Consider the following 25,405-nt stretch of genomic DNA (forward strand, 5'->3'; position numbering starts at 1 on the left):
ATCACCATCCTCAGTTCACCATCCCCAGAGACTGTATGTTTTCTTTGAAGTTTCTGTATACTTTTGTTTTTTCTGGTTTAATAGTTCTGATTAAAAGAAAGAGATTGAGTTGACTGTCTGGCAAAGTGGGTTTCAGAACCATGGGCTCAGAAGAGACATGTTCTCTTTACCCGAGTGCAGTGCCCAGATATGGCTAAAGATGGTGCTCCCCCCCACCCCAATTCTTTCAAGGTGTATTGTAAAGTAGGTGGGCCATTTTTAATCCATGCAGCTATTGGTAAGTGCAGAATCAGGTTGGTGGGTTTGAAATTAATTCAGAGAAAACTTTGTAATCTTTATTGGCCCTTTAGCTCATTTTCATTCATCCCAGTCAATAAACCCAGTACTTCACAGTTTATCCTCACATTCTTCTTCAAACAAGTGTATTGGTTGTGAGATGTGTGTGGAATAGCCTCCTCTATTTCACTTTATCAAAGGAATTATATGTTTTTATCAAGAAGTCAGAACACCTATCATGGAGATTTAAAAAATAATGGAAACAGTTATATGAACATCACACAGATGCACATTTAGCCATGCTTATTCAGTGATTATCCTCACAACAACCCTGTGAAGTAGGTTAGGCTGACAGATAGTGACTGGCCCATGGTCACAGAGTAAGCTTCATAACCACATGGTGATTTGAATCATGTTCTCCCATGTCCCAGACCAATTAATATCCCTCCATTTTTTCTGTTTTATTTTAAAATGATAAAATATTTTAAATATTTAAAGTAAATGAATTAGAACTCCCTAACTAAGGTAGTGTTTAAGCCCTGTGATATATAAACGATGCAAAGATTGCATGAATTTCATATATTCCTAGAGTATCTTTATTTGTTCTATAATTTAACAATAATACACCCATAAAATAATTACATTATAGTTATAACATTTCTTCCATTTTGTTTTCATTTATACAAGAAAAAATTAAATAGTATGAGCCATTACAAGGTCAACTCTATTCTTTCTTTTATGTATAAACTAACCAGAGGAGACAAACCCCCTCCTGCAGCATATATAATTTCTTCATCACAAATTGGTAAGGAGACCATCCTTCCATAGGACTTTTTTTCACATTTTTCCTCACATGGTTGCTGAACGATTCCTAATTTCTGATCATAGGAACCTGATGTTAGGTTTGTAGTTTTTCAAAAGGCAGCCACCCTAGCCCATAAATGTATGTATATCATGCTGCACTCATCCTAATCTTTCTCTTTCTTGTACCTTGTCCAAAATGAGCTTTGGTAAACCATAGATTAAGTAGTAGAATAAGGTATGGCAACAGCAGCCTCCAGGCTTGGCCTTCTCTGTTGTGCTTTTCCAACTGCAGATCTGCCACTGTGTAACACCAAGGAAGAAAATATATATATATATAAGGCTAAAATACCTATCCAATCCCTCCTACCCGTGCCAATCTCCATAAACAGATTGGTGAGCACTAGCTGAGATCAGTCCCCCAAAGCTTCTTAAAACAGCCAGCCTCACATAATAGAGAACTGTGCCACTGAACCCTTGAGTTGGCCCTGAATCCACAGCTCGAGGAAAACAATTTCTTTAACCCTTTTGATGGCCATGTCAGAGTAAAATAGTCCTCAAAACACTAGATTCCTGTAGCTACAACAACTATTACAAATGTAAAGCTCCAAGATATGCAATGGGTCATGGGTGCCAGCATTGCCCAACCAACTTTGGAATCTAACAGTCCACATTTGGAACATACTAAAACCTCACATGAAACACTGAATGAAATCAGGATGACTGAGTTACTTCACACATTACATTTTTCCTACATAGATACAACTTTGCTTATTAGAAACTGATTTCAGTTACTGTTTGCATTCATCTCAGTAATAAAATGCAGTATTTTGCTTGCTTTCTGCTACTGTGTTTTAATAAGTTAAACACAATATTGTTTTCTTTCTCAAAAGTACTGATTCAGCATAGGTTAGGATAAATGCAAAATAGTGACTTGATGGAAGGAAAAGAATCTACTGAGAAAATTAATACTAGCAAAACTCTGTAATTTTCAACTGAATTTTCAATTCAAACTGTTGGAATCTGGTCCAACAGTTAAGATGTTTCATTCTGGCCCTTCAAATACTTTGTCATCTCACAAAATATACATGGTTATGTCTACATTAACAAGTTTAACAACAATTTGCTATAGTTGCATTACAAGTGAAATATTGCTGTAGAAATGTGTGCTTGAGACAATTTAGCAGAAAATATGCATAAATCCATTTTCGGTCTCTTTGTTAGAAAGAGGCAGATTGATCTTCTCCATTGAAGAGAAGTCCTATGTGCCTTATTAGTCAGTCCAGACAGGCAGATAACTGTCCATGACTATTCCTTACTGTGTGTATCCATGTCAGCGTTACAGCCCAAGAAAAATAGCATTAGGTAGTCAAAAAACAAAATAAAAAGTCCCCAAAATTTGAAGAGAAGTTATGAAGAATTCACTGGGCCCATCTCTTCATCCAAAAGCAGGGATGGAGTGAAGGCCAAAAGGTTTTCCACATAGTGGAAGTGTTCATTTTGGATTTAAACCACTGGCCACCAATATGTTTATTCCAATATCTGATGCTGCCCTTCACCTTTAGTGACACGGACCCAATGGCTTTGGTAATAGACACAGACCAGCCAGTGCACCCTTTATTTCCAGGAAGCCAATGGCACAAGTGGAAGTGCTCCAGAAATGACTCAGTCAGGAGGAAAAATAACCAGCCAGTTTGCCTATGAAGAAAGAGACCCCATGATGACTCTGGCAGGGGCAGCTGCCAGCCCTCACTTTCGTTGCTTGCCTGCACTGCTCAGGTTCACAGACATACACCGGCATTGTTTGACTTTCTGAATTTTCTTCAGTCGGAAAGGTGGGTCCAGTTCAGGGCACTGTAGCTCCACTGTGAAGGACGTAACCTTCTGAGGCTTGCAGAAAGCACAGGACTGGAACGACTCCTCCTCCTTTTTCACATGGCGAGGGATGTAGAAGGAGTTGCATTGCCCGTAGCAGAAGCGGTTGATGATGGTGTGGCTGAGGCAGCCCTCCTCACTGACTGTCTGCCGTAGGGGTTGCGTTTTGCACCAGTCACTTTTCAGATACTTTCTCTCAGTGACAACCAGGGCCTCCTGGCTAGAGGCCAACACCTCTTTGTTCAGATGCTGCCGCCTCTCTGAGTTGTTGCTTCTGCTGTCTTTGTAAGGGGAGGGGATGGCTCCTGCAGGGCGATTCTTCCTGGTTTCTGACAGTTGAACCAGAACAGACATGAGGAACAAGGAAAAAGCAAGTTTCCAAATCATCCTGCAATAAAACAACATGGATCAGGATAGATGCCATAAGTCCAGAAAGAGTCAATGACTTTTATCATTCTAAGCTGGTTTTCCATGAAAGAGAAAAAGAAAACCAGAGGTCTGATTACATTTTTTGCTTTGTTAAGAAAGCTGATTAATTTGTTTCCCCTTATCCATGAAAGTAAAAACCAGCAATATAGTACTTGACCACCAAGGTACTTATTCTAACTGGCCCTAATAGAAGAACAAGCTTCCTCTACTACTGAGCATTTATTTGACCACTTGCAAAGGACTGTACAGGACACAGATGTGAGAAATAATACCTGAGAAATAATTCAAAAGTAGACAAATGAGTGATGGGAGTGGGATAAATGTGAGGCAGAGAAAAAAGATGAAAGCAGGGCAAATTAGAATAAAATTAGTCAATATTAAATTATAATGAAGAGGGGGAAACCATTCATTATTCATTTATTTAAACAAACTGTCTCAGCTTGGCTTTACTAGTGAGTTCAGAACGGGGGAAAAAACCCAGAATAGCTAGACCTGCATCTGCAAGGAATATCCCAGAAGAACAGCACCACAAGCACTTTGCCCCAAGCCAGCTAGAGGTTACATGCACAGAGAAGCAAATGTTATCATGCACATATGAATAAGGAAGGGTGCCTGCAATGAGTAATCCATGCATTATTCCTTCCGCTATTTCAGTTTCTGGGGCTGTGACCTCAGATCCCACTTACACAGTGATAATCAGCAGTCAGATGGGATCTTGTTAGGGTTCACCCCTGCTCAGGTCTCAAACTTGTCAGAGAAGAAGAGGGGGAATAGGACACCCCGCACTGATCATATTATCAAGCAGTTGTGTCTGGACATCCCTGCCCCAGATTCCCCCCCGCAATCTTCCCTAGGACCACAGTAGCAGATGAGATTGTGAGTCAGGCAGAAGCTTCAGGGCTGCTCCCAAAGCGTGTCAGTCAATCAAATTTATTTCCTACAACCATCAGTCTTCACAAAAATACAGACACAATCAAGTGGAGAAGTGTATCTTAGTACAGGTGATACTTAGCACATTGGACTCACCATAAAATTCCTTAAATTAATTTATATTAAACACATAAACAGCAACAAATTTACCTTTTAAATCAGGTATGGGGAACCTTTGGCCCTTCAGATGTTGCTGAACTACAATTCCCATCATCCCTGGTAATTGGTGATGCTTGTTGGGGGTGACAGGAACTGTAGTTCAGCAATATCTGGCGGTCAAAGATTTTTCACATATGTTTTTAAATATTGCAAGGTATAATAAAATATTAGGAAAATAAAGTTTGCTATGAGAGATTTATAAGCATGGCTCTATCTTTGCTTCCATCACCAGGTGAAGCTGGACACCTGGAAGAGACCTACAAGCTGACAAAAGAGGAAGAAGAGCAATGAGTAACAACAGCAGCAAGCGAAAGGAGGAGGAATGGGAGGTGGATGAGTATTTCCTGAGTAAAACTGATTAGATGTAAGCAACATGGAAACTTCCTGGCCTAATAAAGACATGAACAAAGGCAAGGCCACAATCCTTCAGTATTCTGCATAGCAACATTCTCATTTCTGACCAGTACATCTCAAGCACAGAGCAAGTACCTTGCAGAACTGTGCTTACTTAGTAAAGGTATCTAACTAAATGATACAAACCAACAGAATAACAAGTTTCAAGGAAGAGCAATCCCTAACTGGTCACTACCCAATCTGACCTTGGGAAATATTCTTTCCAAATCCCCTCTTCCAAATTTACTTTACATTTTTTACTGTTACTCTAAAAAAGCATAATAAAACACTTCAATCCTTTCTAGTCTTACAAGTTAATTCACATTTGAGGTGGCCCCACAGAAGCACCTTGGGAGCATGCAGGACTGCTGCTGGGCTAGGCTTATGTGAAGAATTGTTTGTGTGACATGACATCTCCCTGTAAGATGACTCTATGTGCAGTTAATGCGATTTGCATGGTCATGATGGGGCAACAGCCATTAAATACATACAAGTCACTGGAAAATATAAATGTACTGCCTTCAAGTCGATCCTGACTTATGGCGACCCTATGAATAGGGTTTTCATGAGGCTGAGAGGCAGTGACTGGCCCAAGGTCACCAGTGAGCTTCATGGCTATGTGGGGATTCAAACCCTGGTCTCCCAGGTCGTAGTCCAACACCTTAACCACTACACCACACTGGCTCCAAAGTCATTGGAAGGGTGTGTATATTTTATGCTAACTGGATGCACGTATGTGTGGGGCAGTGCATATGGGAGAGTGCAAGTTGAGACTGGCATGGAAAACTTACCTAAGCAGAGAATTGATGTCAAAATCTTGAGCCATTCACCTTGAACTTCAGCAAGTAGGGAACTCTGTCTTACTGCCTTAAAAAGAAAGCAATAATTATTTTATGTTTTAAAGGTGGTGAACACTGCTATCTCTCCATCAAACAAGTGGTTAACGGTTTCTGTATATTTGTGTATACAATTTTCTGCTGAACTATATTGATTGGCCTCTATTCATTGGCCCTGTTCCTAAAAAAAAAAAATTGTGCTATCACAGATTTAAAAATCCAATGAAAATCAGTGATACTCTCTTACAAATTAGGGTGTTTGGGATCATGGCCAGAATGTAAAACTATCCAGTCAGTCTTCAGAGGAGTTACAGCTCTCTACTTGACCAATTACTAGGTTATCATGGCCAAAACCATTGGATGTCAACTGGAGGTTCAGGCCAAATTCCTTTTCAATCAGCTAATTACAGCCTTCTCTGGAGATGCAACCGAATCTAGTATTATTCCTTTCCTTCCTTTGTTGCCAGCCGCAGAAACATACAAACAATGAGTCAGAACTCATTTGATTATTCCAAAATCAAGCTATTGGAAAATGAATGTGGCCCATTGCTTTGAAGTCTAGCACTGTTGTGCATGTTGCGTATGATATATAACAGCTAGAAGGTAAATCAATCACGGGTTGCCTTGTGTTTGCACTTCGCTGTTTCTGGGCTGGTCATCTGAATCCAGAGCCCAAAGTTCTCTGTGAACATTCCTGCAGTTAAACAATTCAGAAATAACTATTTTCTTTCCACCCCTCAGTAAAAATGGCCTTCCACAAGCATAATTTCCCACAGGAATGCTGGAAGGTCTGAAACAGGAAGGGCCTAGCAAACATTTTGCACCCTCTTTATGAATTATTTGGGGAGATATTTCTCTGCATAGTGATCCTACTACGTTGATGCAGTCTATCATGTCCATTTTTTTCTTTGCAGCTTAACAAGGAAACATTCCCTCCACACACACACAGTTTTACCCTCAGAGATAAAATGTTGTTCCTGAATCTCCCTACATTGTTTCCTTGTGATGTTGTTGCAAGAGATCCCATTACCTAGCTAGCAGTTTAGTGTGGGAAGAAGAATCCTCCAGCCACAGCATCACATAAAGACAGCCCAAGACATTTGGGCCCTGAAATGGAAAATCTGGGCGGTTCTCCCATGTGGGCAAGAATAATATGCAACATAATTGTCAGTTTACTGTCCTTGAAGACACCCCAAAATTTGCCACATAAGGTGGCTAACCTCACTTAGCCTAATGGCAGGGTTTATATTTTCTGATAACTCTACAGAAATAGCTTGCAGCAGCAGCAATTCTTTATTAGTGATTAAAAATGGATTTGAGGAGCACTTGTCATTCCATTCAGTGGCCCTTACATTCTAAATGGAAGCTATTTCTGCAAGCTATTACAATTTAAAGACTTAAAGATAGAGTCAGAGTCAGGTAAGCTCCATTCCTTTGACAAGAGAGAGAGCAATGGTGATGGAGGAAGCAAACTTTTCAAAATCATAGGCTTAAAATGGCTACAGTGGGCATGGTATCACTGCTTTTCTCTTTAGGACAAGAGGACTTCAGTCCCTTTATGGTCTTCTTTGTTTAAATGGCTCTTAATCATATGGTCCTGCCACAGCAAGAGACCAATGTCAACTTTTAAAAACTGTTTAGCTCAAATAAGACCTTACTAAGTTGCACAGTTAGTAACCAGCACTGAAAAGGAATTTTCTTCTAGCACAGAAGTAAAAGGTATATAATGGGAAGGAAGAATAGGAGGATTATTTAAACTTCACATTAACTTCTTTATCCTAAAAAAGTGTGGCGCTCACGCTGCAAGTAATGATCTTCATCAGGCATGCCTTTCACAGGTAATGTTTGTCTCACTGGTTTTAAAAAGATAGCAGGAGACTTTTTCCTCATTGATAACAGTTATGTTTATCTATTTATTACATTTTCATATAGCCTTTCCTCCAAGAAGCTCCTCTCTCTCTCTCTATCTCACACACACACACACCATTTTGTCCTTGCAACAACTCTGTGAGGTAGGTCAAACTAAGAGATAGCAATTAGCCCCAGGTCACCTAATTAGTTTCATGGTTGACTGATAATTTGCAGGATACTTTATAGCTTCTGTTGTCTTTGGCCTCACAACCTCCCTGAAAGGCAGACAACAAGTTGCCAGACCCAGCTCCAGAAGTGTCTGGGGAGGAAGAGACAGAAAGGAGCATAGGATGCTGCCTTATACAGTCAGACCATTAGTGCTAGACTGTCTATTCTGACTGGCAGCATCTCTAAGCAGAGGCCTTTCCCATCACCTGCTATCAAATATCCTTATTTGAAACAACAATTGGAAATGCTAGGGACTGGACCTGAGCTGTGCTCTCCCCCAACCCATGACCCTTCTCTGTGAAATAAGGAAGGGGGGTCTAGCAAAGGATAGATGAGGCATTGGAAGAGGCAACATTAAGGTAAGTCTGTTGCAGAGAACAGTAGCAAGCTGAGTAACTTTGTTTTTCAAACCAAAGGGCAGGCCTAAACAGAAGTGTTTATAGGGAGCTGGATCTTCTCATATGAATTACACTGGCCTGCTGAGACTCAAGAGGCTCTTGCACTTGCCTGAGCTCAGGGGTGGCACCCAGCCAGAACTCCTCTCTAACGTCCCCAAGGTTTGAGTTTCAGGATCTGCTGTGTCACATGCTTCAGTCTTGATGCATGAAAATGTAGCCCATTTTGTAGAAAGAACGGATATGGAGGATACTGACTTGTTGCATGCCTCACCGGATCCACGGCCAAAGTAGCAGTTGTTCCCAGGCCTCTCTCATCCTTGTCCAGCACTCTAGGTTTAACCACTAGAGAAGGGTGTGTTCCTTTATCACAGGGAGAATAATCAATTCCTAACATAGAGGTTCTTCCCACCTTTTAATATCTGCAGAGCAGATAGTCTTTAATATCTGAAGCTCTGGCCACTTCAACATCGCAGTTACTACATTAGCTATGCCTGGCAAACATCTCCCTGCTACACAGCTATTAACGACACAGAATTACACTAGAATACAACCTCGGACTTTCCTTCAAGGCCAGGCTTTGGCAGACATAGATTACAGGCCAGCTTTTCGAATATTGCTTGCTCTGAAGTGTAAGGCCTTGAAACAGTCACTTCACACACAATGTTCAGCCAACCCAAGAACATTTTAAATATCGTGATTTGAAGATTAAACAGGGGCCCTCTGTTTTACAAAATAGCTCTCCATCTCCATGGAACACCATAGTCCTGTAACGTCCCTTCCTTTAAAAAAAAAAAAAATCTACTAGTTGCAATGTGACTGGGATCCTCCAAGTAATTAAAAGGCTGCTGAAGAATGTTGCCTTGTCATTTACAGTGTCTATCTCAAGTGTTGGGTAATATGCTAAAGACTGCCAGACCTCTGCTCTGTAGAGTGTCTTTGACTAGCAGAGCTTTGGAGAAAACTCACCCACCCTTTATCTTTCACGCAACATGAAAACACCGAACACTTCTTCCCAGACTTCCAAACATAATGCAAGGGACGAGCTGTTTTTAGAGAACAGAGGCTGCATACACACCATACTTTGGAAGCACATTTGAAGCACACAACTTCCCCCACAGAATCCTGGAAACTACAGTTTACCAGTTACAGAGCTACACACTATAGTTCCCAAGATTCTTTGGGGCAAGTCTTGTGCTTTAAATGCATGGTGCATACACAACCAGAGTCTCTGGTCATTTCCAGATGGCAACAGCTAAAGCCATACTAGTCCTGATCAAATATTTGCAGCACGATACACCAAGGATGGGGAACCTATGGCCCTCCAGATGTGGTTGGACTCCAACTGCCAACAGCCCCAGCCGGCATGGCCAATGGTCAACAACATATGGAAGGCCACAAGGCCCCATCTTGGCAATACACCATTCCTCACACACCATGTAGGGAGCATAAACTTGCTGAGGGTGAATGAAAGAGAAAACATGGAATGGAATGAAGGGCTCTGGGCAACTGGTGGGGGTAACTTGCTGGTATTTATCAAGGACATGGGATGTTTTCTAAATTTTAAAAAGCTAGACTCAAACATAAGAAAAGCCTGCTAGAACAGGCCAATGGCCCATCTAGCCCAGCATCCTATTCTCACAGCGGCCAACCAGATGCCTGTGGGAAGCCTGCAAGCAGGACCTGAGAGCAAAAGCGCTCTCCCCTCCTGCAGTTTCTACCAACTGGTGTTAAGAAGCATACTGCATCTGACCATGGAGGCAGAGCATAGCCATTGTGGCTAATAGCCATTGATAGATGAGCCCTCCACATCGATATATGGAGGAGTGCTCCACAATATGGGAAAAATTAAAAGGAAACTCTGAGCCAAAAGTGGTTTCAAAATGGCATGGGACATGTGAGGTTAAAAAGCATTTATGCCTGTGACACCTGTGTTACCAAGACATTTTGATGCCTGAGACAGAACAACAAATGGCACCCCTGTCCTTTGCATATCACCCAAGGCTGGTGAGGTTATTGTAGCACGTATGGCAGCTAATCCCATGTATGTCTCTCCTCCTCCCTGGCAATAAAATTACAACAATAACAACATTGAATAACTGCCCATTTTCTGCCCTTTCGTGATGCTCAAAATCAGCTGCCTGAAGCAGCTACCTCACTAACCCTGATCGTAGGGCTAGCCTTGTTTTTGTTTATGATGGCACAAAGTGTTCCACCTTCCAAGAGGCATTGTGACAGAGGTGAGAGAGATCTCATGTAGCAGAAGTAAAGTAGGTGCAAGAGCTAAAGATGAAATGAATTGGCAAAACAAATCAAAGATTGAATCACTATGACCCAAAGAAAGCATGAAAACAACAAAAATCACTTCTTGGGATCTGAATTGCTCTGTGGAGCTCCAATTTTAAGTTCCAGGTTCTGATGGAAAGTTTGGAGGAGTAAAGGTCAGGTTTCTCTTCTTGACCAAATTCTTCATAAGATATTTTTTATTTGCTTCGGAACTTATGTTTTGTAGTACCGGTCAATCAAATTATTACACAGAGCAGAACTGGCTAACTTTTAGCCCTCCAAACGTTATTGGACTACAACTCCAACCATCCTTGCAGCAGTCCTGTCTGGTGCTGTTGGAGTCACCAATATCTAGAGAGAGGCATGCGCTTCTTGCACAAAGACTCTACCATTTCACCCAGAGATGAAGCAGCACTGTGTGTGTGTCTTCTCACATGAGATTTTTGCATCTCCAAGTGAGTGAGGTGTATGGCTTTGCCCCATCCCATCAAGCTAAGTTCAGGCCTGAGTGGAATTCATCCAGCTACTCATTATGCCACCAGAGCTTGCGCCAGAGATCATATTACTGTTGAGCTTTTGCTCTCCTTTGACTTCCTGCCAGGAAAGCATATTAACTTAAATATTTTATTAGTGATCCATAGGCCTACTCTGTCCATATCTTGGAATCCTCTTAGGTTCCCCAACCATTACACCTAAGGGCTCTGTTTAGTTCCTGTATGCATGCATATGCCATAGCTGATGGAAGTATTAGCACTCTCCCAGTTTAAAAAAATAGATGGAGGGGGGAGACAAGAGGGAGGAGGGAGGAGGTGAAAACCTTTTGGTAGCTGTGCCAAAGCTTCTATGTGGCATCTCAGATCTTAGCTACTATAATAATAATATAATAATAATAAAATTTTATTTTTAAGTCGCCTATCTGGCCGAGTTAACGGCCACTCTAGGCGACGTACATAAAAGAGTAAAATACAACATATATTTAAGATCTTAGCTACAGCAGCGCTCTCAGATGCTGCCATTTAAATGGAAGACTTTAAGAGAGGAATACCCTGACTGACTTTGATTTAAGGGAGGACTGTCCAATGGCTGTGTGCAATACTCTTTTTGTATGATTGTGCTTCTCAGTATCAGGTCTCTGTTTGCCATGGATACATAGCATAGGCCCTTCATTAGTTTCCATGGAAACCATGCCTTCTAGAGGAGAAGAGATGCAAACCAAGGACAAAAACAAAAATAAGCAAGATAAACAATACATAGTGATACAGGGTGCTATAAAGTTTTTATTGCCACTTATTTGGAAAGACTGGCCAAGTGAGCAGCAATAAAATTTTATACCATAATGAGCACTTTTCTCCAGTTTTGCGGGGGGGGGGGGAGAAAAGAAAAACCTAAGGAAGGAAAGTCAGGCTATGACTGATCACGCTTGTTTATCACATTAGACTGGATGGCTTTCGAAAATACCTTCAGAAATATTGCTTCTTATAGTTAGATCAGGAAGATCTGGCCCTAGGTAACCCTGCTGTCCTGCGCCTCTCAGCAAACTTCTTCCTCTGCTCTAGCAAATTCCTCCTGCCACCAGGCATACTGGCCACTCCTGTGCCTAATCTGAAGCGGGGGTGGGGGACAAAAGCTCCAATTTATCAACACTGTGAGCAATGAAAACAAAACAAAAATAAAACTGTGTGGAAAGAAGACTCCTGGGGAAAAAGAGACTCTAGCTATACCCAAAAATATTAGGGGTGGGAGGACAACAACATTCCATCCAGGGCTGGCAGCAGGCATGGCCCAGGTAGGGCACTGGCCAAGGGCCACAACCGAACAGGGGCCCACTGTCCCAAGCTGGCCTCAGCACTACTGCCCATGCTGCCACTGCCGCCCTCCACCTCAGGAAAAAAGCATCTCCTACTTGCCCAGCACAGTGCTGGCTTTCTAGACTTCTAGAATTCTTTACCATCCTCCTTACTATCATGGCAGCTAAGTCATTCCCACTGAGTTGGGGCTTCATGTCGGAAACTGCTTATTTTTTTGTTGTGCGCATGCCTTCTAATGCCTCCTAAAATCAGGGAGCGTGTTCTCTCTGAGTGGAGCTGAATTGGTTGCTTGCTGCAGAGGCTACCAATCTTGCATAAGTAAGTAGTAAGCATTGTGCAAGTAAACAAGCAACCCCACAAAGCCCCTTTACACAATAAGCTAAGATGAACTTATAGAAGGGGGGGGACAAAGCACACTCTACACAATGTTTCACTGTGTTCAGGGTGGTTAAAACTAAAAGGGATCATAAAGAACTCTAAATGCATCTCTAGCAACTGGGTGAATGAGATTAAAAAGGCAAATCTGGTTCAATGTTGTCAAGTGTAAAGTGATGTAAGTTGGGACAAAAACCCTAATTTCACCTATGCACTAATAGTGCTTGTCACCCACCCCTTTTAGAAAGTAAATAAATTTAAACCCCATCAGATCTGCCTGCTTGCAGTCAGTGGTGGCAACGGCTTTTACCTCAAGCCCTTTTCCCTCCTCCCTGAAGAGACAGCAAAGTCCAATGATCTTTTCCCCGTCTTCCCTCCTCCCTCACCCACCCCCCTCACAAGCTAATCTAGAAACTCTGCATTTTCCCAATTCTTGAATTTTGGTGTTCCAAATGCGAAGATTTGCAGAGGCCAATCTAGGTCATCATTCTTTAGGGTGAATGGCAGTGGCTTCCCAGAGTTTCAGACAGGAAATATTCTCAGCCCCACCTGGACTTGCCAGGGATTGAACAAGGGATCTTTTGCACACTGATGTGCACATTCTCTGTTTACATCTAAGTTAGGGCTCAAGTTCTGTATCTGACAGTGCAATCCTATGTACGTGTCCACTCGGATGGAAGTCCCCATGAATCTGTTTATTTTATTTATTTATTCAGTTTATATCACACCCTCCCTCCCAAAGGAGCCCAGAGTGGCAGGTAAGTGTGCATAGGATTGCGGATTAAGTTATATCTGTAAATTATATGGTTGAAAAAACAAATAAAAAGACACCAAATGGAATACTAAAATTTGTGTTGTTTTTTTTGACAATAAGTGGTTGTCACATCAGTCAAGATTTGTTTTACTTTAAAGAGGAGGAGACATGATGGTTTAAGAAGGAAAGGATGGGGCCAAAGGGCCTTCTGGAATCCTCTGCCCAGTGGCCCCAAGAAACCTGGAACTGGCCCTGATTCCATCCCAACTAAAGTAGGGATGGGAAGATCTGTCAATTTTGTTTCTTTGTTTCTCATTTTTCCAGTCTTAAAATTCAGTTCTCCACATTTCTGCAGCAATTTGCAAATACTTTTTTTAAAAAACCTCATGAAAATTCTGCAGTATTTTAGTGCAAGTTTCTGCTGATAAACATATTTTTGTTTGCAGTTTTCATTAATATACACATTTCTGCAAGCAATTTCTCATCATAATGCATTCTGTATGTTATTTTCACTGATATATTCATTTTTATGCACACTTTTCCCTAACATACGCGTTTTTGTAAGCATTGTATGGTTGGCAAACTGCACTGCAAAACCAAATGAGTGTGAAGTTTGAAGGATGGATGTGTTTCAGTTATATTGTTTCATAAAGTGCAAATAGGTTGATAGATTTGCCTTGAAATTCCAGCTGAATTGAATTTCTTGCCCATCCCTACACTGAAGTGCCTGGCATTAGCACATGCCATGTACATGAGCCCTGGTCAGCAGGCTATCCCAGCCCCTTTGTATGTGCCTTCAGGAGCTACTAGGAAAAGAGGGCATCAGCTGGGCAGAAGGGAGGACAAGAGGTCACACTGAGGAGGGGGGAAGATGCAGAGATGTGGTGAGAATGGGTACATGCTCTGTGAGTATGGGTGTCCACAACATGAGTGGGAACAGTATATGTGTGGTTCACATGGATGTGCACGAGTGTGAAGGGGCATAGTGGGTGCACAACGGTATGCGTATTACTTTGTATGCATGAGGTGGGCATCAATGTGTGATGAGATAAAATGTACATGGGTTTGAGGAAGTGCGCACATGCATTGGCACATGTGAGTGGCTCTGCAAGTGTGTGGTTTAATGTATGTCTATGGGCCTTTATGCATACATACATATATGTGCATATGCCTGTGTGAGCGGTTCCATGTGTTGGAGGGGCTGCTTGCATTGATGTAAGTGCATCAGAAGGTATGTGTGAATCCGTGAAAGATCCACATGTGGGACAGCTTCTTCGTTCCATCCACCCATTGTGAATATTATTCACTCGACAGCCATCTGTCGGGAATGCTCTGATTTGGAAACATGCAGGGGGTTGGACTAGATTGGCCTTGTAGGCCCCTTCCAACCCTACTATTCTACGATTCTATGGCTCCCTAGTATGCCTATTATCCAGGGAGACATCCAGGGAGACATCCAGATTTGCTAAATAGTTTGTTTTAATGTTCTCTGATATTTTAATATTAATTATAATGAATGTTCTCAACGATATTTTAATTTAGTACAGAAACTTTATTGTTTGAGATGGAGCATTATGTCCTCTTGTGCCCTCCATCCCTCTTCTGTTGGTTTGAAACCACTCTCCAAACTGAAGGATATGGGCTCTTATGAAGAGAGAAAGGGGTGGGGAGAGAATTACATTCCTGATTAAATATTAGGAAAAGAAATTATGTTAACTTAGCCACCAGACAGTCTGTTGGCTGGGGCTCTTAAGAGCAACCAAGTTGTTTTGCTAGAAGAGAACTGGTTTGCCCAGCTCAAACTTTATTAAATAAAGGAGCTCTCACATGTCAGAAAGATCTGCTTATTAAGAGGCAACAGAATCAAGCTGTTTTCTTATATTTGCTAAGATCAAGTCCCAGATATTTTCAAGGATTATAATGATCTAATATGTTTTATGAATGCTTCATAATGAGAGGGGGGAGACTTAACCTTTTTAAAACAAAGGGTGGATTGATCAGGCCCTCTGATTTTCACTGATGCACACTGACTTTTATTTGGCAAAGTTATGGGAATCAAGTGAAACTAAGAAGACATCTGAAGGAGTCAGAACACAGTGACTCTGCACCCACAACTCATAGGTGACAGAAATCTAACTTGCCAAATGAATATGTCAGTTAAACATTAGATCCCTGTTGCGCCCCAGGCACAAGGGGAGTTAGATCAGGGAGAGGAGTCATATGAGGATGAGGTCCCTGGGGGGGGTTGAAGAAGGGGGGGACTCTGCCAGCCCACAGACTTCCTCAGGCAGCACCCTCATCAAGGCAGGTCCTGCCCTGTCTGCGAGCTCCCCACCTGAGCCGTTGGGAAGTGACCCTTCATGCGCACCAACCCCACCCACACAGGAATCCCCACCCACACAGGAATCCCCACCCGGCACTTCAAACGCTTCCCCGCCAACCAGCTTCCCACTCCCTGAGGTCACACCATCACCTAGCGAAGCCCCACTGTTGGATGGGCCATCGGAGGCTTGCCCCCCCCACCCCACATGAGAAGGCATGAGAAGAGGGACTTGCAGAGGGTGGAACTTCGGAGGAACCGTTGTTTACAGGTGAAGACCTTCCCTACTTAAGCAGGTGCCCACCCAGGCTCTAGTGCTGAGTCAACTCTCCCCTGCAGAGACTGGTTAGGTAGACTATTTAGGGGAAGTAGTGAGTCAGAGTAGACAGGTTTAAGAAGTGCACTGCTTTGGATGTAACCATCACACTAATAAAACAAGAATTTAACCAAACCTCGCCTCCGTCTCGTGTTTCGGACTCTGGGTAGGACAGATCCCTAGAAATTCGAATGATAGAGTCTCACTGGTTTGTGGTGACTACATTCATCGATGCTCACTGTTTGCCTAAATCTATACAGATTTCATTTGGAACAAAACTTAAGATCTGTAAAACTATTACTAAATGAGACAATTAAAACAAAAGCAGTTCTTCTAACCAACCCACTACATCAGTCTTTGTGGTATAAAGGTAAAGCAGATGATATGCATGAATTTTGGTGTAAGTTAGCTCCATCACAGCTCTGATTTCCCACTGCCATTTGTGCATTCATATGGCCAGGAACTGGAGCAAATTAATGAAAGTGAAATTTCAAGATCAGGTTAGGGCATCATTCTGCTTCCATCTGCCAGGCATGTTCTGCTATAGGATAGAGGTGCTGAGCTCATCTCCTGCAGCTCAGGAAATAACTAGATTGACTCTTCTGACCTCCATGAAAAATCAGGCCCTAGATTCTTTAACAGCTTTTGAAATCTACATTAGTTTGTCCTCAGCAAAACCTGAAAATGAGACTTGACCTTACATTACCCTATTCCTTATATCAGTTCCTCCTGATGACATCACTAAATTGGCAACAGAAAATAAAAAAGGATGCGAATGCACCTTGCATCTGAAACAACTACCAAATCTGTCTGGCAAAACTGTTCATTTAAAAATGTGGTTTTTATCTGTCTACGTATTTCTTCTGCACACTAGAACAGGAAATGATATTTACAAAGTGAAAAAAGTAAAGTTTTGGGGTAATTTGTTTTATATATTGCACCTTATTGTGGCATATGTTGATAATCAATTGAAGCAAATATTTATATACTTAACACATCTGTAATTATTATAGCTATGTTTAATATAGTGGATGTTCAAAGTGGTAACGGATTTATAGCCATATACACAATGAAGGACTGGCCTGATCATAGGGCAATGGGAATATTTATCCTGCATTATAATCCCTGAGTTGACATGAAAGTACCATCAACAGGACACCTATGTGGGCACCACATTTCTCCTAATCATGCAGTTGCTCTACATCCAGACAGCTTGTGATATGTTTCCCATAAGTGCTACCAGCTGTCTCAACTTTATGTTGACTTAAGTCATGTGTAAACTAAATGTATATTGGCTTAACTGCAATAGTTTCCCCAGTGACATCTGGGGATCACTGCATACATCATGCCCCAAAACCTATAATTCCCAGAGTTCATAGGAAGAAGCTATGATAATTAAGGCATTGCTGATTAAAATTAGACAAAAGTCATGCTTCCATTTACACAGGCTATGACACATATTTTGTATTTCTCCATTCCCATGTAAAATGTGGCTTGAATGCCTGGTATATTTGCTCGGCTCATATTTTTCCCACATTTTCTGTATTAAGGTGGGTTTTTTTAAGAAAAAAAAACACAGAACAATATTTGGTCACAGCCAATGCATAAAACCACAAACTGTCAGAGTATCTTCCTTCAAAGATAATTACCACCATATCATTTCAGTGAAACTAATCACTTGGATCCTTTCTAGTCGGGTTTGGGGACTAAAACTATCCTGGTTATCCTGGGTAATCTATGCCAGGAGATGGACAGCAGTGGTGTTGACTCTGTGGGATTTTTCAGTGGCTGTCAAACCATCAACAATATGGCATACTTCTTCCTAACTGAGATGAGGATGGGATGCTGCATCTTGTAGTGGCTTCAGTCCCTGCTGAAAGGTAGATATCAGAAGGTTGTTCCATCTGCCCCCACCCCCACTTTAAATACCCACATGAAACTGCTGGGTAAAGTCACACAGATATTTGGGCTTGGGTGTTATCAGCATGCTCTCTCTCTCTCTCTCTCTCTCTCTCTCTCTCTCTCTCTCTCTCTCACACACACACACACACACACACACACACACACACACACACACACTTCCATCATCTAATCCTAGGGAGGTGGTGGAAATTCTGAGCCAGTGCCTGAGGGCAGCTTTGGTTTAGATGAGGGTAAATAAATGGAAACATAATCCAAACAAAATGGAGGTACCGTTGGTCAGAGATATGTTAAACTAGGCAGAAACACATTACCTTTTCTGGATGGGCTTCTGACTCCCCCCAAAGGAAAAGGTTCAGAGCTGCATTGGGGGTCTAGGTAGGGACAGTTGCCAGGAATTCCTTTTACCAATTTCATATGATGCTCCAGCTGCATCCTTTCCTAAACAAGTTAGACCTGGTCTCAAACATTCATATTCTGTTACCTTCAGATTGGACTGCTGTAATGTGCTTTCTGTGGGACTACATTTGAAGACAATCTAGAAACTTTGACTTGTCGAGACTGCATCCACCAGGATTTTGTCTGGAGAGAATGCTCTCCCTTCATATGTCTCTTTATTTTTAAACTGGACTTGGACCAGACAGCCTTTCAAACAGAGGTCTGACTTCTGCAAAGCAGGCCACACAGCCACCCTTGAGTAGTCATGCGTATATTATACAGCCATGAGAGTGGCTGTATGCTATAGCCAGCATGGATTTTTCACATTCTGCAATGTTAAATTGAAAATATCCCCCATCCTATTCTGATGCTTCCCATAAGCTCATTTAGTCCTGAACTCAGAAACGCTTGCTTAACAACACTCTACATTTTAATGGCAATACACAAAACAGTAGGAGAGAATCGATAGTTGAAAGTGTAAAAAGAGAGAGAGAATACAGACCCCTTTGGGACTTTTTTCTGTCAGTGGTTTCATAATTTTTTGAAATTAATTAAAAATCGGCCATGTTCACAGTGTATCTGTAATCCTATTACTGACCTTGCCCCATACTCTGACCTTCATCTTCTACAGTTTAAAAGTTTAAAACATGCCTGGCTGATTTTTAATTAATTTAAGAAATTTAAGATTGGACTCTATGATAGCACATGGCATGCTCAGCAAGAACCAACTGTCAGTGTTCTAAAAGCCAGACTCACAGCTGCTTGGCTCAGCTAATCGGGGGCCACACCCACACCAGACATTTATTTCACTTTAGGCAGTCCTGGCTTCCCCCAAGAATCCTGGGAAATGTAGTTTATGAAGGATGCAGAGAGTTGTTAGGAGACTCCTATTCCCCTTACAGAGCTCCAGTGGCCAGAGTAGTTGAACAGTCAGCTCCTCTTATGGGGATTGTAGCTCTGTGAGGGGAATAGAGCCTCTCCTAGCAACTCTCAGCACCCGTCACAAACTATACTTCCCAAGATTCTTTGGTGGTCAAGTGACATAATGGTCTGGCGTGGATGTAGCCAGGGACAGCTTTGCTTTATATTTGTAGCCTAAAAAGGTGGGGGAAAATGTGAAAAACAATGATACTGTTCACAATGTTTTCCTTTTGGAAGGAAAGGGGCTTTCCCTCTGCCCAGTGCCCGCCCACCCACCCAGTCTTCTCCCCTCCCCCTTTCACTCACTATGCTCAGAGGCACCACTCATCATATGCTCAGAGGCACATCACCAAATCCTTCCAAGCTACATACGAAGTGGAGTGGACTGTGAAAGACCAACACAAATTGTGTTTGCATTTTGACAAATTTGTAGGGCAATACAATATCTCACAGAGGTCAGTTCTCCTGCTCCCCTGGTGCATTCACTATAGCTGCCCAATTTCCCTGCTTTTTAAAATTTGATAGAAATATCTGTTGGCTATAGGTACCTTCTTAAACCACAAGGTGTTTTTTTTTTTGCCTATTAGTGAATTAATGTGATTGCCCAGGTCATACATGATGCCATTTGCATAGTGTCAAGTTCAGAAATCTCATTTGTTGTGACCAGTTGCTAGGATTGTGCACAGCTAGCATGATGCAAACAGCATCTTATGTGAACCTGGTGAATCATGTGCACATTCTTACTCATACTGCCTGAATCACAGAATGTATTGTTCACACATGATCTCAAGGCTCCACTAATGTTAAAGAGATTACTGTGATGGGCCCAAAATGTCTGATCTGGGCCTCAGTTTTGCTAATACTGTCCAGCTCTGTATCCTACACTGTATTTGTTTATCTGTAACTCTGATTAGAAGCCAAATGTTCAACAAACTGCAAAGGGCTCTCTGCAACATCCCTGGCATTTACCCATTCCTCTCAATGAAAGATTATGCATATGCTTGCTTAACAAGCTAAAGGCTACTGAACTATATAGCCCAGAAGGCTCTATGGTACATTACTTCTCTCTTATGTAACACACCGCAGTAGCTGAAAGGATGATGGCTTACAATTAAGGTTGCCAGGTCAGAAGCATCCCAAACCCTGAGATTTCACGGAAGGGCCCTAGTGATAACATGGGGGCAGGCCCAAGTGATGTCACGGGAGGGGTCCAAGTGATGTCATTAAGCATGATACATTAAGCATCAACCACAGTTGCTTTTAGCATACAATTCAAACAAAAACATTTCTCTGATTAGAAATTAAGATAGAAATCTTAGCTAAAATATGACGCCTAGGTAGGGAACAGTTAATCTAGCCTACTTGCTTCTGGTAAGAAGGTTTTAAGTGCCCTCAGGCCAGACCAGTCACCAGAAGGCCATTGTAGGAAGAGAGGAGCCTAGTGTTGTGGGGATGTTAGATGGGAGCACTCAGGAGTAAAGATGGATGCCCCTGGAGGCTGCAATTCTAAACATACTTACCAAGCCCCATAGAACTCAATAGGACTTACTTCTGAGTAGATATAGTTTGGATTGTGCTGTTGATAAAGCCTGACTAAGGATCCTCTGCAAAGATATTCATATCCAAGTAGGGTTGGCAACCCCCTGCCTGCAATGCCCTGCTCCTAACGTTTAATATGGTTGCTCCAAACTTCTTTACAGATTTGACCCTTCACTTCAGAAAGAGGTTGGAGAAATGAGTAAGAGTTAAGAAGATTCTCTACCCTTTTCTGTCTACCCTGTGGGCTGCTATAAACTCACTCTGACAGCCAACCCAATTCCAGTGAGTAATAATTGACAAAGAAAAAACATACATGGTTTGGTCTACCTTCTCAGGCAGCAGCCTGGAAACAATAACAACTGCGGCCTCACTTCCCACTATGTGAATTCTTTTTTACCACAATTGGGCAAGAAACAAACCATCATGCAACCAACAAGATGCATCATCACTGGATTTAAGGAACCATCATGCAACAAACAAGATGCATTATCAGTGTGCATGGAGCCACTGTTGTTGTTTCTGTGGATATAAGGGAGTGAAGTTAAAGGTAAATGAAATAGAAAAAGAAAAAGACGGCAATGATTTCCTAAATGCAATACGGTATCAACCACAACAAAATCCCTATGACTAAGGCAGAAAACTCAGCATCCCACAACCAGTCAGGATTCCTAACCAAATACCAAAACTAAACAAATCCTGGCAGCCAGTCAGCCAAAGTCACAGAAATCCCCATGCAGTACAACCTGACCTGGAGGCTGCAGTTAGTGCAGAATGCTGTGGCACAATTGCTGGCATGAGTGAGACCCTATCAGCATATAATACCCCTGCTCTGAATTCTGCACTGGTTGCCATTTTGCTACCAGGCCAAGTTCAAGGTGTGCTTTCCATGTTATGGGTGCCACATAATACTTGTTCTGCTCTTGTAAGAAATCTTTGTGTGGCAGTACCTATGCTTTGGAACTCCCTGCCTATTGACATTATGCAGACATCTTCATTGTACTCTTTTCAGCACCTGCTAAAAACATTTTTGTTTGGGCAAGCCTACCCGGGCATGTAGAAGCTATTGTGTTTTTTATTTGTTTTTAACTCATTCTTGGTTTTATTATTTTGAATGTTTTTAAATACCTGTCTTTAACTGTTTTGCCAATAATTTTATTGTTTTAATTCTTTCTATAAACTGCTTTGAGGGTTTTTTTACAATAAAGCAGTATATAAATGTAAATAAAATACACAAATAAATTTTGGAGTCACAGTGGCCCTTGAGACTCTTTCCACTTTTAGGAACAAAGGAATCTTCCTTATACCGACTCAGGCCAAATGGTAGTATCTAGCTCAGTACTGATGTCATGAACTAGCATTGGCTCTCCAGGATTCCAGACAACAGTCTTTTCCAGAGATTGGATTTTGGATCTTTGCATGCAAAGCATGTGCCCTACCACTGAGCTACAGCCCTTCCCCTGTTTAAAAAATATCTTTTAAAAATGTTCTTTTCAATTCACTAATGAGTGCACAGCATACATAGGGCAGATCCACACCATGCATTTGAAGCACATTCAACACCAATTTGCTCCCAATTTGTTTCCGGGCCCAATTCAAAGTGCTGGTTCTGACCTTTAAACCCCTAAGCAGCCTTGGACCAATGTACCTGAGGAACTGTTTACACCCATATGTACCTGCCTGGGATTTAAGATCATCTGCCTCTGGTCTCCTCTGCGTGCCTGGAGTGAAAGATGTTAGATTGACAGGCACACGGGAGAGAGCTTTTTCAGGTGTGGCCCCAAGCTTTGGAATACTCTACCCCAAGAAGTTCGTTCTGCTCCCTCCCTGTTGGTTTTCCAGAGACTTCTGAAAACGATCTTGTTCCGGAGAGCCTTTGGGAGGGATTGAAGGTACAGCCTGACACTGATTTTATGCCTTCTGCGTTAAATTTTACCTTTGTAGTCCCTTTAGTACCAATCCCTATATATATATATATATTGTATTTTATATATTTTAATTGTATTTTATGTATTTTAAATTTATTTTAATGTTTTTGTGATTTTACTGTTTACAATTTTATTATGTACATGTTTGATTTTATTTTTGTAAGCCACCCTGAGTGCCCTATTATAGGGCAGAAGGGCGGGATAGAAATATTTTAAATAAATACATAATAAATAAATAACACACATTTAAAGCACATGAATCACACCACAGTATCATGGCAACTGTAGCTTGTTAAGGGTGGTGAGAACTATAACTATGAGGCGGAAACTACACTTCCCAGGATTTTTTAGGGAAAGACATGTGCTTTAAATGCGAGTTGGATGTGCTTTAAATGTATTGCGTGGATCTACTTAATAAACTTTACCTGCTTTTAAATCGTTTTAATTAATTTTTTTAAATGGAAGTGAGCTATAAAGTGTACTGGGTGACTATGGGCTACTCACCATCTCTCAACCTAATCTGCCCCACAGGATGAAAACAGGAGAGGGGAACCATGACCACCCCAAGGAAGAAGGGCACACTTAAAACCAGAGTTTGGAAGTAACTAGTTACAAGTAACGAATTACTTGTAATTTACTACTTTTTTGAGTAACGAGTGGGTAACTTCATTACATTTTGCTGGTAACAGAACGAGTAGTAACTTCATTACTTTTGAGGAGTAATTGTCATGTTTCCAGCATTACTTTTGCACATTACTTGGGGGGGAGCAGGAGAAGTCTTCTGCTCCTCTGATTTGTGAATAAAAATCATGTGCTTCAAATTGGGCTTCTGTGCAGCGCTTAGGAGGCAATGAGGGAGGAGGTGGAGAGCGAGATGGGGTGGAGAAAACAATTGTTTAAAAATTGACAGGAGTGGAAGGAGAAAAGAGCTGGAGGCAATATATATATCTATATATATCTATATCTATATCTATATATAGATATATATAGATATATCTATCTATCTATCTATCTATCTATCTATAAATGTGTTGGGGTATCATCATTGATGGGGGTGGGGTGAGGGGATGTGAGATTCTGTTATGCCATTTTGTTAATCTTATGGATAAAAAAAAATATTCTACTACCCTCTGTGTGTGTGTGCTTATTTTTAATGTTGTTTTAGGCTACTTAGATGTGCAGCAGCCAAGGCCAGCACCTTGTAGGCAATTCTTTTTAAAAAAATGTAACTAAAATGTAATTGTAGCAATTACTTTTGAGTAAAAGTAAAGCAATCAGTTACTTTCAGAGCAATTGTAATTGTAACGGTAATTACTACTTTTGGGTGGCTATGTAACTGTAATTTATTACTTTTTATAAGTAACCTTCCAAGCTCTGCTTAAAATGTAGAGAAAATAATGATGCACAACCATAGTGTGAAATCAGATACTTATTGAGACATAGTATGAAGAAATATTTATATAAAGCATGACTGTCAAAGATGCTTATTATTTACACAATCTGTAAAGGTATTTATAGTGCAATCCTATGTGTGTTTACTCAGAAGCACGTCCCAATGTATTCAATGGGGCTTATTCAAACAGGGAAGCGTGCACAGAGTTGCAACCTCAAGTGATAAAGAACTTTACGCACCCAACCCAAAATTCAGAATCATGCCACTTTAAGCTGTTTTGCAACTGTTTACACTTGTTTTTATGGTTACTGGATTTTAAACAGGTTTACTTCTTGTTGTGAGCTGCCTTAGTTTCCAATTGGCAACCCTACATCGCAGGATTGTTGGAAAGACTCCATATACACACATACACTGGAGATGCAAAAATACATATACCTCATATAATAGTTTATTGTCAAAACCAGTTGGTCATTGAAGAACATTTTTTAAAAAAATAATAAAATCAGAATTAGTTTCCTATATAATAAAAGCAGTAATACCTACTGTAATTAAAAAGGTAAAGGTGTCTCCGCACTTATAGTGCGAGTCGTTTCTGACTCTTAGGGTGACGTCTTGCGACGATTACTAGGTAGACCATATATGGGGTGGGATAGCCAGTTCCTTCCCCTCTGTAATTAAGCCCTGCCTAATTGCTTTAAAAATAGGATTGGAGGGGGAAAGGAAGATTTACAACACAAAAACAATCCTTTTCTATGTTCACTCAAATGTCCCATTGATTTACAGGGCAATCCTAACCATGTTGACTCAAAATTATTTATTTATTTATGCGATTTATTTATCGCCCATCTGGCTGGAGACCCAGCCACTCTGAGCGATTGAGTCTGATTGAATTCAATGGTGTTTACTTGTTGGATGTTGGATCTGGCGCAAGCAGATGCCCAGGATGCAGAACAGTATAGTGACAGGCTAGATGCCAGTTGAAGGAATGAGCCGGACAAGCAATAAGTTTTAAGAGTTACTTTACTGACAATACATCACAGCTCTCTCTGTACAAACTCCTCGATCCCCACACCAACTGGCCAGATCTGCCAAGTCTTATAGATAAGGCCAGCTGGTTGCCTTGCATACTTGTCCTTGAGATCTGCACGGACTCTGAGCGTCTTGGCCTTGTAACTCTGCCATGAAAAAAATACTCTCAGGAACCCTTTACTTGCCAACATTCCCCCACCTATTTTTT

At 41.4% G+C, this 25,405-nt stretch overlaps 1 protein-coding gene across 2 annotated transcripts in view; it reads right to left on the reverse strand.

Moving 5' to 3' along the window:
* Nucleotides 1–909: 909 nt before the first annotated feature.
* GREM2 (gremlin 2, DAN family BMP antagonist) overlaps nt 910–25,405 on the reverse strand; it is a 59,635-nt gene continuing 35,139 nt past the window's right edge. Inside the window, exons 1-3 of one of the 2 annotated variants that reach the window (XM_061626394.1) lie at nt 20,861–20,942; nt 5,655–5,730; nt 910–3,340 (exon numbers count right to left, since the gene is read on the reverse strand). In XM_061626394.1, coding sequence (XP_061482378.1) covers nt 2,827–3,340; nt 5,655–5,689 — 549 coding nt within the window. In that variant the 5' untranslated portion in view covers nt 5,690–5,730; nt 20,861–20,942 and the 3' untranslated portion in view covers nt 910–2,826. Of the gene's footprint in view, nt 3,341–5,654; nt 5,731–20,860; nt 20,943–25,405 lie in introns of those variants that run through there. The other variant, XM_061626393.1, reaches the window with a different exon arrangement.

This window comes from Rhineura floridana, chromosome 4 (assembly GCF_030035675.1).
Source record: "Rhineura floridana isolate rRhiFlo1 chromosome 4, rRhiFlo1.hap2, whole genome shotgun sequence".
NCBI lineage: Eukaryota > Metazoa > Chordata > Lepidosauria > Squamata > Rhineuridae > Rhineura > Rhineura floridana.